This window comes from Cricetulus griseus (assembly GCF_003668045.3).
Source record: "Cricetulus griseus strain 17A/GY chromosome 1 unlocalized genomic scaffold, alternate assembly CriGri-PICRH-1.0 chr1_0, whole genome shotgun sequence".
Lineage (NCBI taxonomy): Eukaryota > Metazoa > Chordata > Mammalia > Rodentia > Cricetidae > Cricetulus > Cricetulus griseus.
This window is the reverse complement of record NW_023276806.1, coordinates 139,486,162-139,499,222: the sequence shown is the minus strand read 5'-3', so window position 1 is coordinate 139,499,222 and position 13,061 is coordinate 139,486,162. Positions and strand designations below refer to the sequence as shown.

The window sequence follows — 13,061 nt, the reverse complement described above, 5'->3', positions numbered from 1 at the left end:
GCACTCAGGAGGCAGAGGCAGGCAGATCTCTGTGAGTTTGAGACCAGCCTGGTCTACAGAGCAAGTTTCAGGACAGCCAGGGCTAAACAGAAACCCAACAACAACAAAAACCATAAAGAAAGAAAGGAAGGAAAATACTGTTTACATGTCCAGAGAACACAAGCAAGATAAACAAAGTATAGGGAGCCATCCTAGTGACTACAGGATCCTAGAGACCAGAGGCCTGAGAAAGCGCAGCATTAGAGCAAGGTATCACTCTCCCGGCTCCTCCACTCTCTCCCCATTTCCTCCTCTACTCTCTCCCTTCTCCCCCTCTACCCTTTCTACTTCTCCATCCACTCCCTCCTCCTGACTCCCCCCTACAATTACCTTACTCTTCCTCTACCTTCTCTTCCAATCTCACCTCCACAACCACCTCCAGGCAGAGACACAGGTCAAAGCAGCCACAGCTCCTCCCCCCACTTACTGCAATTCCTTGTTTACTCTCTCAGTAGTCTGGACTATGAGTTTATTGTGTCTATACATTTTCATAGTTCTTGGTGGTTCTGTGATAGAAGAACACAAAGCATCCTAATGGACATCCGTGGCCAGGCAGCATGGATTTCCCACTTACCCCATTCTCCCAAGAGACAGAAAAGAAAACAAAGAATTTGAGAGAATTATTTGCAACGATAAAACAAATAACACACACACACACACACACACACACACACACACACACACACACACACACACACACACACCATGGTCTGCTGTTAAATCACAAGTGATTGAAAAGAGTAAAATCATCACTCATCTCACATCAGAATACATAAATCCAGTTGTCTTTTCTTCAAGATACGAATTTCAAAGGGACTCCCTCATCTCCAGGCTATCAAAGATTAGTGCTTGATTTTTAAAAAAGCTCCTTGTCTTCAAAGCAAAGAGAAGGTCAGTCCACAGTTCGTGTGTGAGAAAAGAAAAACAAGAAATAAAAGAGCATAACATTGAAGTTTTTCTTACCAAAACGTCATTACAGCAATTAGAGCTATAACCAGTGTCTGGAAAACCCAGTTAGGACAGGATTGTTTCCTTCCTGAAAGGGAGACCTGTGAGAAAGTTGATGAACAATGACAAATCAGAACAGCAGCTATGAGATTTGAAGACCCAAACCAGCAGATAGGGAGAGAGCCTGGATATCTGTACCACTGACCACGCCGGTCTGGGCATGGTCACAGGTACATAGAGGGGTATAGGATAAAGAGAGAGGAGAGGAGGTACTCTTCCTCTCTCGGGGTTCAGGCCAGGTCTCAGAGGCATCTGGGTCTAGGCTTCTCAGAGTGCCAAATCTGGTTATTGGCTACACGTGTGAGTTGTTCTCATTGGGTGTGGTCAGTGGTGCAGGTATCCAGGGTCTCTCCCTACAAGCAGATATCTTTGCTGCCTCCCAAGGAAGGTGACTCCTCCTTCCTAGCCCCAGTTTACATCTGCCCCTCTGCTGTTGCCTCTCTGAACACGACAATCTCATGCAAAGCCTCCCTTTGCTTGGTAATGCAGGCTACAGCAGCCTGGCCTTTCCCTGGTGTCTGCAGGACACTTGTCCTTTATGACAGAAGGCATCCTAGAAGACAAGGGAGGACATCAGAACCCAGGTGCCCATCTCCTAACAGACTTGGGGAGATCCAAAATTCCTCCAGATAGGAAGGAATAAGTCCCCACAGGAGAATATCAGGGTAAGCAATAGGAAAGATTTTGTGGCACAATATCCTACCAAGCACACCTTATAGTGAGTGTCCCATGTCCCTACCTATGAATAAGGACAGTTCTGGGCCCATATTTTGTCTATTCTTCCATCCTTTCAATGAATATTTATTGACTGTTGCTATGTACAGCCATAGACAATATGAAAATCAGTAAATATTGTCTCTAGGAAGGTAATGAAACATGCATTAAGACAGATGCATAGTGCCATAAAAACTAGTGTGGGGGGAAGGGCAAGAACCAGCACTGTGCAGCAGGAGATGTGAAACTGTTAGGGAATGGAGCTGAAGAGGCCCCTGCCTACTCCAACGAGCACGGCCTAAGTAGGAGATTCCCATGACTGCAGTAGGGAGTATTGTGTCCTTCCTTCTCAGAATCCAGAGTGAAATCATAAGTTTGACCTAAGGGTAAACGGGAGTGGGAATAACTAAGAAATGGCTTTAAATTGCCCTATAGTTCTTTCTTGGATGTGTTTATCTAGTTAAGGAACACATTCTTTGATGTAAAAAGAGAGTGTTTAATCATATACTTTTAAACAAGCACCGAAGTCTAAGGCTATTAGTATCAAGTCTTCCATGAATGCCACCAGAATATCACAAAGTCCGGCATCCTTCTGAATTGTCTCTGGGAATGTTCTGAGGATGTCTGAGAGCTGCCATACAGAGAAAGGGCTCAATGGAATTTGTTGAATTGATTGGAATTAATAGTATTATTTATAGGATAAGTGCTTCCCTGACATGGACTATTTTAAGTCTCCTTGATTTTGTTCACAGTCCTTGACCACACATTGGACTGAGAGTCAGGTCCTGTCAGACCTCCATGTCATTCACTCTCATCTTCCTTACCATTAACATAGGAGAACAAAATAACACCCAGGTGCATCTCTGAGTTATTGGGAGGGCCCAATTAACAATGTAACAATTCTCCAGTTTGGATATACCTAAGGATTGCTGTGGAGACTGTCAGAAATCTAAATGCTCTGACAAATTCTGTCTCAAAGGTTGTATTTGGAGTGAGATATATGCAGCCATTCTCACCCCCCCACACACTTATTCGGAATTCTAACTTGAACTGTCAGGCCTTCCCATCACCTACCACTGTATATAGCAGCCAATTGACTTTTAGAGGTAGAGAAACAGAGACAAGTTATGGCCATCCTATTGATTGCATTAGCACTGGTGGAGGTGACCTCAACCTCCTCCAGAATATGTCTTGGCCAGCACCCAGAGCTGGTGGTCCCAGCCATGCATCTTACCTAGAGGTCCACTAACTGCTGATGGCAGCGTTTTGACAACCAACACTCCCTACTCAGCCTGGGAACACCACTTTCCACCCATGTGTATGTATTTCAACGACTCAATGACCCAAGGAGGCCTTTAGGGGCAAAGGTCACCTAGAGAGCTGGTAGAGACAGACAAGGGAAGTCAACTTCACAGGAACAGCACGGAGGTGAGAGGAGCATCATTATTTGCATTCAGTCAAGCTCCCTGGAGCATTTCTGCTACGCAGCATGGGAACCAGAAAGGTAGTGGGTTTGAAACATTAATGATCCTGAATGTGTACCCAGTGCTTACTTGTTCCAGGCACTCTTCTCCATGTTTTATGTACACTAATGTACAGCATCCTCACAATTACCCTGTCAACCCTTTAAGGAAGATGCCTTCACCATCCACATTTTGGAGATTGAAGAAGAAGGCCTTGGAAGGCCAAGTGCCTCAGCAGAGGCACACAGCTAAAAAGTCATGAAGCCAGAAATTGAGTTAAAACTTCCGGCTTTGCAATTTGTGGCTGACGAGAAAACATGCAGCTTGGGTATTATGCAAAATAGGGCTTATCAAAGAACACATGTGTTGGTCAATTTCTCTAAAATCGTGTGTGCGTGTGTGTGTGTGTGTGTGTGTGTGTGTGTGTGTGTGTGTGTGTGTGTGTGTGTTACTATGGATTGGAAACAGAGCCACTCATTTGTAAGACAAGTGTTCTACTATGAACTACTTCTGCAGGCTCTTACAAAGTTGCCCAGGCTAGCCTTGAATTCATTTATACCTCAGGTTGTAAGATGCAGGCTTTGCACTTTCCTCCTTCCTGCCTCAGTCTCCCCACCCCCTGCCAGCCCCCAAGTAGCTGGGACACAGAGCTACCCCAGGAGGCTCAGCTAGGACTTTATTTTGAGTAGAAAATACCTTCTTTGTTCATTTTAAATTTCAGTCTGTTTACCTTGTTGGGCTTTTTGGAAATGGCCCTTCTTGGTGAAGATGTACTAACAGCTCTGCTAAATTTGCTTTAAAAAGAGAAAGAAAGAGAAAATTGATTACTACTCAAATGCCTCTCTGGGAGGTTTGTAACAAAGGCCCAGGCTGTCACAAACACAGCAGGGGGATGTTTCTTTTGTAATACAGTGATAATTTGAAAAAAGAAAAGTCAAAGCAATTGGAGTTCTTTTGTGCAGGGTGGGGGGGGGACTGGACACCTAGAGTAAGAATTAATGAATGCATTAACATTATTTTTCTCTCTTTTAAAAAAAAAGAACTAGAGCCCAGGAAATGCGCATTTAATTCCCTAAGTAATAAAAACAAACAATTAAATGACTACCCCACCCCCCAGGATCAAACACAATTTTTCTAAATTTAGAAATGAGCAGCTCTCCTCCTTGAAGGGGAAACATCCTTTTGTTAACATTTAGCACTTCCTCTAATGGTTGAGGCCCTCAGATGATGCCTCACATTTCATTATAACAGCACCAACAGAAAGTAACAAAAATACCAGGAGGCAAGTGCATCTACACTATTCTAAGGGAAGACTGGGGACCTCGGGGTCAGAAAGGGTGACTGTTACTCCATCCGCAGGCAGTGTGGTCTCCTATGGGAGGAGCCCACTCTTCCTTCCCCAGAGCTCTGTGCAGACAGTGAACATACCTGATTGAGCTGGCTTCACTGACAGAGGACTTCCAACTGCTACTGAGGCGCTTTAGCCTGGCCAGCTTTTTATTCCACAGTTCTAACTCCTCTATCCTTTCTTCCAGATTATTGGTCAGCTTGCAGAGCTGCTTCACCGCCCCTACGTTCTCCATGAAGATCTGGTCCTGGAAAGGAACACAAGGCCAGCTGCAGAACCAGAAAGTCTGAGGCCACGGGGGAACTGTCCACACACTACCCACAGGGTTATACACCAAGACTTCAAGTTAGCTCAGGAGAAATCTCAAGTGGTTCGAAACCCAAAATGGGATTGCCCAACTGCCAGCTGTGTTGTAAAAACTGCTTCTGATCAATTTGCAATAAAACGAAAAGGTGGCCTTGTAACCCAAGAGAGGAAATGGCACTGAGAGACAGTCATGTTTGAAGTCCACAGGCATCTTCTGTGACCAATTGTGCTATGTGTAAACCTATAAGAAGAAAGTTAGAACAGGCATCCATCGCTAAATCCCCTTACAAAGTGACTGCAGCTCTCCCTGGGAAAATGTATGCCAAGTTGTTCTGGTGACCAAGGAAGCATTAGTCAACATTTTAGCCACGTGTTGGAAATACATCTGTAATCCCAGCATCCAGAGTCTGAGGCAGGAGGATCATGAGTTTCAGCTAGTCCAGGCTGTGGAGTGAGTAAGTTCCAGGCCAGTCTCAGCTACATGTAGAGACTGTGTCTCCAAAGTAAATTTAAAAATAGAATAAAAAGAATATCACTCTAATGGCTGGGACTTTTCCCCGAGTTCTGCCACCAGATAAAAGCTCTTTAAATTCATTGTCCTCATTTATAAATGAGCTGATAACTCTTGAGATGAAATTTCTACTCTAATGTCTCCTGAGTGATCTTATGTAATTCAAATGTTAATCTGACTCTCAAACAGAATTTTAAAACACACGTAATCCCTTCCATTCAATGAAAGTCACTAACACATCTGAAAAGACCAAGAAAGATGGGGGAACTGGCCAAGGCCAGGGTGCCCAGGCCAGGCCCTTCCCCACCCACAGAGTTTGGTTGTAATATGAACACATGTGTCCAACTTAGCCATGATTAAAAAAAAAAAATACCCATTGGTGTACATTACAGTGAAGAGCCCCAAGGCCAATGACTCAAGGTTATCTATGGCTAGGAGGTCAAACTTGGGGTGGTGTTTGGGGTTTCAAACCCTGAAAGACAATCATTGGAAAAGGAACTAAAGTATGGTACATGCAGGCCTGGAAATGAATGAATTAAACCTGTTATTTTGAACAATGAATATATGCTAATACAGTGGGGGATCAAAGATGAACATTCCAGAGTTTAAGGTTCAGTTTGTACAACACGTCTGTCTTGAGAAACATTGAATTCTTAAATTCCCAGGCAGCCAAGGAGGTCTACTGAAGCCTCCTGACCTTGTTGTCACTTGGACATTTGTCCACCCTGGGTGTTGGATGCTATCTCCCTATTTAAGTGGAGAGTCTATGGTGGACAGGTGGACAGTCTATGTTTGATTGTTTGTTGAATGGAGAACGGTAACAGGCAAATTGAGAGGTGCCAAGTTAGCAGCTTGGCAAAGCAGAAAGCTTTGGGAAGCTAAGGACCAACAGCTTCATCTCTGAGGCCTAAGCTTAGAGTGTGTGTGTGTGTGTGTGTGTGTGTGTGTGTGTGTGTGTGTGTGTGTGTGTGTGTTCAACCCTCCCCCCCCCAAAAAAAATGCTATCAGTTAGCCTTTAAAAATCTATCTAAAGAACTTAGTGATAAAACAAGCAATGGAGCAGAACTGAGCAATAGCTTAGCAAAATTGTGTATGTGCTTGTTTTCTGAGGTGGTAACACCCACTTCTAGAAATCTGTTCCCTAGACTGACTGGTAAAATGTAAGACAGAGGGGGAAAAGATGCTGACATCAGCTCAAACACCCAGCAGTAGGGGGCTTGATGATGAGATGGTGACAATGTTAGAATCAAAAACACAGGACAGTATACACAGAGGATCCATTTTCTCTAAAAATGAGGAAGAAATACAAAATATACCCATGTTCTCATACTGAAAAATAAAAATTATAATTTAGAATTTTTATGGAAAGGAAGAAGCAAGGTTAAGTAAAATGGATAAAACCAGGCTCTCAGAATAAACCTTCATAAATATGATATACAATATATATCATATATAGTGCACATATATGTAAACTTGCCTTTAGAATAACATGGGTATTTTACTTTATGTTCTCATTCACAGGTGACTCTACCCGCTAATTGCTAAATACAAAGGTCAGGTGGGAGAATATACGGGTAAAGTCCAAGAAACCAGAAAGGGGCTCACGGAACTGGGAAGAAGGATTTTCTACAGGAGTAGGGTAGGGAGGACAACGGAGCAACATTAAAGGAAGAGGCTGGGGGTGGAGGGTACTGTAGGAAAAGGGGCAGGGAAATGTGGGGGGGGGTTGGAAAAATCAACCAAATACAATACGTATGAGAACCCTATTTGGAATCTTTGTAAGGTTATAAAATACAAATACAATAAAATGCAATGAGAGGGAAAAAATGTTGTGGGTTTTGTTTTTAAAAAATGGTGAGCCATAATTATACCAAAAAAAAAAGCATCTTGTAAAGAAAATGCAAAGGAATGAATATAATATAGTATTGAGTTTCTGATTCAATCTTACAGAAAGAATTTCTTTGTTTCTTTTTTTTTCTTTTTTTTTTTTTTTTTGAGACAGGGTTTCTCTATGTTGCTTTGGAGGCTGTCCTGGAACTCTGTAGACCAGGCTGGTCTCGAACTCATAGAGATACACCTGTCTCTGCCTCCTGAGTGCTGGGATTAAAGGCATGCACCACCAACACCCGGCTAGAATTTCTTTTTAAATATGTCTTCAAAACAGTAATTGACTAGTCCTTCTTAGAAAGATATATTCTACACACCAAATAAAAATAATTAGTAATGAAATCTTAAATGTTTAATAATCATACTGTTAATAATAACAGTGAGGGATTATATGTACAAATACACCATATATGATTATAATGGAATATAATAGATACATGATTATGTTAGAGACCAGGGTTTTTTAAACATTTAAGATACAAGATATAAATACAAAGCCTAAAGTTTGCATAGAAGTCTAGCAACACTAAGTTTAAATTATAAGTATCACCATGGATTCCTGGTGAATTCTATTTCTGTAGAGGAAAACCATTTCCTAGCCTTACCCATGAGAAAGTATAACAACACATTTCTGACTCACTAACAGTGAGTGCCTTCATTGTAGTCTCCAGATACCACTCACTGAAAGGGACCAGGACTCTTGGGAGGAGGAGCAGCCCCAGATTTGGGGCAGACAGGGTATGAAGGAAAAGCTCAGACAGTTATCCAAGGAAGCAGAGGATGGCCACCCATGACTGTGGGTATGTCAGAGTAACCTGAAGAAACCAGAGAACATCAAAGAGCAAACTGCTGGACTAGATCAAAGAACCAAATGTGTTTTAAAAGCACCCACAGTTGTCAGTTGTACCCAATTTAAAAATGTTTTATTGGTTGCCTTCAGATGGTATTAGAAGTCTAACTTTTTTTTCCCAGAAAACTCATAAAGGAAGACATGAAGCTTTTGCTTCCTCAACTGCATGTCAACTGCATATCGAGTAAGGAAAGGGTTTTTCATTTTAGTGGAATGCCAAAGATTAGACAAAGAATGATGGAGTATCACCCCCAATAAAACAGTAGATGTATTAGAAAATGATTCTCAGTGGTTGCCCAAACCTGATGGATATGTGTACTTCTTAAAAACAACCACTTGCCAGGTGTTGGTGGTGTACGCCTTTAATCCCTGCACTCGGGAGGCAGAGGCAGGCGGATCTCTTTGAGTTCGAGACCAGCCTGGTCTACAAGAGCTAGTTCCAGGACAGTCTCCAAAGCCACAGAGAAACCCTGTCAAAAAAAAAAAAAAAAAAAAAAAAAAAAAAAAAAAAAAAAAACCACTTGAGAAATTCCAGCACCAATTTTTGTGAGCAATAATGGTATCTCAGTTCGGTTTTTAAGAGGTGGTCTGTCCCTTTCAGAAAAACGTTGCCAGGCTGGGGAAATAGCTCCACACAGAAAGCCTTTGCTGTATAAGCACAAAAATGTAAGCTAGACACCCAGAACCCAAGGGGAGAGAACCAGGTAGGCAGCAGAGTGATATGCACTTGCAACTCCAGCTCTGGGGAGACAGAGGCAGGCAATGAGCAAGCCAATGAGAGACCCTGTCTCAAAAAAATAAGGTTGGTGGTGTTCTAAGGAGTGATAGCCATGATTATCCTCTAGAGCATCCTCATGCCTGTGCTGTACACACACACACACACACACACACACACACACACACACACACAGTGGGAGGGGGAAGAAGAATATGTCAAAATATCTATACTAAGTTGATATAACTTTGGAACTCAGTTTAAATAATTTAGCTGGAGATAAGACTCTGTATGATATAAAGATTTGAATGTGAGATACACTGCAGACTTCATGGGCTTGAACCTGTAGTTACCTGAGATGCCCTCCACAGACTGGTGTTTGAACAAGATGTTGCCTGAGCTCCCTCCATAGACTCACTTGCTTGCACATGTGGTTGCCTGATTGGTGGCACTGTTTTGAGACTTCATCACCTTTGAGATGGTCACAGAGGTTTCAGAAGTGTGTCAGTGGGATGAATCTCTAAGGGGTATAGCCCAGGCTACCTGCAGCCTGAGACCTCATTTCCTGATTCATAATACTGGAGGAACTGCTACCTCATGTGCTTGCTGTCACAAACTTCCCCACCATCAGGGACTGAGCCTAAGTCACAATAAACTTGTCAGGTATTGTCACAATGAGAAAAATAATTAATATTCTATGGAATCTGAGTGACACAGCTGTGGGTTTTCATTACTCTTGTGGTTGAATGAAAACGGTCCCCACAGGTTCATAGGGAGTGGCACTATTAGGAGGCATGATCTTGTTTGTGTGTGTGTGGTCTTGTTTGTGGAAGTGTGCCACTGTGTGGGATGGGTGGGCTTTGAACTTTCAAAAGTTCAAGCCAGGCTTAGTGTCACTCTCTCTTCTTGCTGCCTGCTGATCCAGATGTAGAGCTCTAGGCTCCTTCCCCAGCTCCCCATCTGTCTGCGTGCTGCCAAGCTTCTCACTATGATGATAATGGACTAAACCTCAAACCTGTAAGCCAGCCCCAATGAAATGATTTCCTGTTGGTGTGGCCATGGTGTCTCTCCACAGCAATGAAACCCTAAGACAATTACTATAGTGATTTTGTGTATATTAAAACTTTTTCTTTGGGACTGGAGAGATGGCTCAGTGGCTAGGAGAGCACACTGCTCTTATAGAGGGCATGAGTTTAGTCCCAGCATCCCATGGCCACTCAAAACTGTCTGTAACTCTAGTTCCAGGGGGGAGTCTGATGTCTGTGGCTTTCTGCCTCCTCAGGCATCTGCACTCACATACACACAGATACATATCATTAAAAAAAGATTCATTTAAGTTTTTTTCTTTTAAAATAAATGAAAGATCTGGTCCAGGTTTTTCCTTTTGTTTAATGAAAAGAAGGCATAATAATGAAGATAAGAATACAACTGCATGATTCTAAATCAAAATGGATGTCATGATCACCCACTAAGCTTAGATTACAGAAGACATTAAACAACAGCAGCTGTGATGTTTACAGTGGGTCACATGGTCAGAGGATGTCCACTCAGCAGTCCAAATCACATTGCCAGTCATTCCCCTCTCAACTCACACACAGGCCATCAACTGCCCCACAGCTCCGAAGCCCACCTGCTTTCTCCATCAGACCTGGCTTATACCCTTTCCTTTCTGTGCTTATTCCTTTTTGAAACATGTCTTCTCAATACACTGTGATCTTGCCCTCACAAAGCAGACAGTGGAGAACAGTAACATCCTCCCTAAACTACCATCAACTGCAATGCCTTCCCCAAGGGATTTTTAATACTGCCTTAGGAGACATGAGCAATTGCTGTACATGTCTAGTTACTTGTCAATAATGATAAAAGGCCAGCTCTAATTTCTCCAGCTCAGGTTTTCCAGCGCTATACATCTTATAGTAAGTCCAATAGGCAAGGAGATAATTCACATATTTTCCTATTTGGAAAGCAATAAAGATGGAGAGGGGATTTATTACTCCTTTCTGATTATAATCATTCCCTGTCCTGACTTTATGGAAGTTTCTAGGATGTGTAATAGCACTCAGCTCTTGCTAAAAGACTTAAAAATCTGACTTTTGTCCTACATCATCACAGTGAAGTTTGTAAGGATGAGAAATAGTGTGTGTGAGTGTGTGTGTGTGAGTGTGTGTGTGTGAGTGTGAGTGTGAGTGTGTGTGAGTGTGTGTGTGTGTGTGAGTGTGTGTGTGAGTGTGTGTGTGTGAGTGTGTGTGTGTGAGTGTGTGTGTGTGTGTGAGAGTGTGTGTGTGTGTGAGTGTGTGTGTGTGTGTGAGTGTGTGTGTGTGTGTGTGTGTGAGTGTGTGTGTGAGTGTGTGTGTGTGAGTGTGTGTGTGTGTGAGTGTGTGTGTGTGTGTGAGTGTGTGTGTGTGTGTGTGTGAGTGTGAGTGTGTGTGTGTGTGTGAGTGTGTGTGAGTGTGTGAGTGTGTGTGTGTGAGTGTGTGTGTGTGAGTGTGTGAGTGTGTGAGTGTGTGTGTGTGAGTGTGTGTGTGTGAGTGTGTGTGTGTGTGTGTGTGAGTGTGTGTGTGTGTGAGAGTGTGTGTGTGTGTGAGAGTGTGTGTGTGTGTGTGTGTTTTAGTGTCCTTTACCCTGATGATAGGGTCGCACTGAGAGTATCTGACCAGGCATGTACATCTGGATACTTGAGGAACTCTCTGCTCATAGACATGAAGAGTCTCCATGCAGACGTTTGAACTTCTTAGTGCTGAGCAGAGCACCCGCTACACTGAGGCATTTCTTATTGATAGTCACCTCTGGTTATAAACAAGTGAATGCAATTCAGTTACTTACCTCTGTCCAGCTATGAATGGAGTCTAATACTTAAGCTGAAATGCAACTTCATAGTTGTGATAGAAAAAAAACTGTCATAGAAATTACTGCTCATGTTGGAAAAGAATAATCTGGGTGTTGCACAAAGGAACACATGAACACAGTATAGTAAGTCAACAAGGTGTTATAATAAATCTTTCCGCCAAAAGCTTTCGAGCCCCACCGCCACATGTGCACTTTATGCCAGCCACCCGCCTGAGTTAAGGCCCAAATTAATACACAGAAACTTGTATTAGGTTCAAATGCTGCTTGGCCAATGACTAGGATTCTTATCTATTAGTTCAGTCTTTATCATCATAAATCTATATATTTTATAAGACTTATCAGACACCTTCCATTGGTGTCCCTCCTTGCCGGCGGATTACATTGTGCCGCTGAAGGAAGAGCGGAGGGGAAAAAGGGACACTTCCTGTTTCTCCTTGCTTAAATATGAGTCTCCTTTCTATGTCACTTCCTGCCTGTATCACCACTTCTCTACTACATTTCTCAGAATCCCATTTGACTCCTAGTCCTGTCTAACTTGCTGTCTCATTGGCCAAACAGAACTTTATAATCCAGTAAGATAAACACATACACAGAAGCACTTCCCCCATCAACAAGGTAATTTAATTTACAAAAAAAAACAAAAAACAAAAAAACTAGAATGTATGTGCAGAACCCAAACTGCATGAGCATGCATGGCCAGCTAGGCTTCTGTCTTTTATTCCTGATATAGGTGGCCACTATGTCTCATCCCATAGTGGGGAGCTCTATTTCACAGCCTAATGTGATTATGTAATCAACAATGGGAAGTGGTGAGGTTCAGGGAGCAGGAGCTCTTGTCTGGCTATCTACCTTTAATAGAAAAACAGTAACAACAGTTTCCCACCTGGGCCAGTGGGGTGGATCAGTAGGCAAAGGTTCTGATTGCTCAGTCTGATATCCTGAGTTCATTCTCTGGGCCCCACATGGTGGAAGAATGGAACCAACTCCTCTAAGTTGTCCTCTGATATCCACGCACGTGCCATGGGATATATGGATGCACAGTTACTCACCTGCTTCAAACCCCACTGTTTGAATGGAGTCGATCCTATTCACCAAACACCTATGATGTTTGATTATTTCCTCCTCAACAGCAGGAGGAAATAAACCAAACACTGCAGACATAGTTCCTGCCTTCAGAGAACACACTGTTGAATGAACAAACCATCCAGTAGTAAGAATGGAGCACAAATAAGTAACAAAGTTTTAGATTGTTATTAGCACTACTAAGAAGGCCAAAGCACTGAAAGAGAAAATAATTATCACTGACTATAGCTATTTTGATAGATTTAGAATATTAATTTGTTTTGAGAATACCGGGAAAGAATAAAATAATA

General features: G+C 42.6%; 1 protein-coding gene across 1 annotated transcript in view; it reads right to left on the bottom strand.

Annotated features, from left to right (window-relative positions):
* The window catches only part of Myrfl (myelin regulatory factor like), a 104,420-nt gene that overhangs the window by 16,297 nt on the left and 75,062 nt on the right, over positions 1-13,061 (bottom strand). Inside the window, exons 14-16 of the mRNA XM_027392668.2 lie at positions 4,653-4,819; positions 3,955-4,018; positions 1,003-1,088 (exon numbers count right to left, since the gene is read on the bottom strand). Of these exons, the coding sequence (XP_027248469.1) occupies positions 1,003-1,088; positions 3,955-4,018; positions 4,653-4,819 (317 nt within the window). The remainder of the gene's footprint in view (positions 1-1,002; positions 1,089-3,954; positions 4,019-4,652; positions 4,820-13,061) is intronic.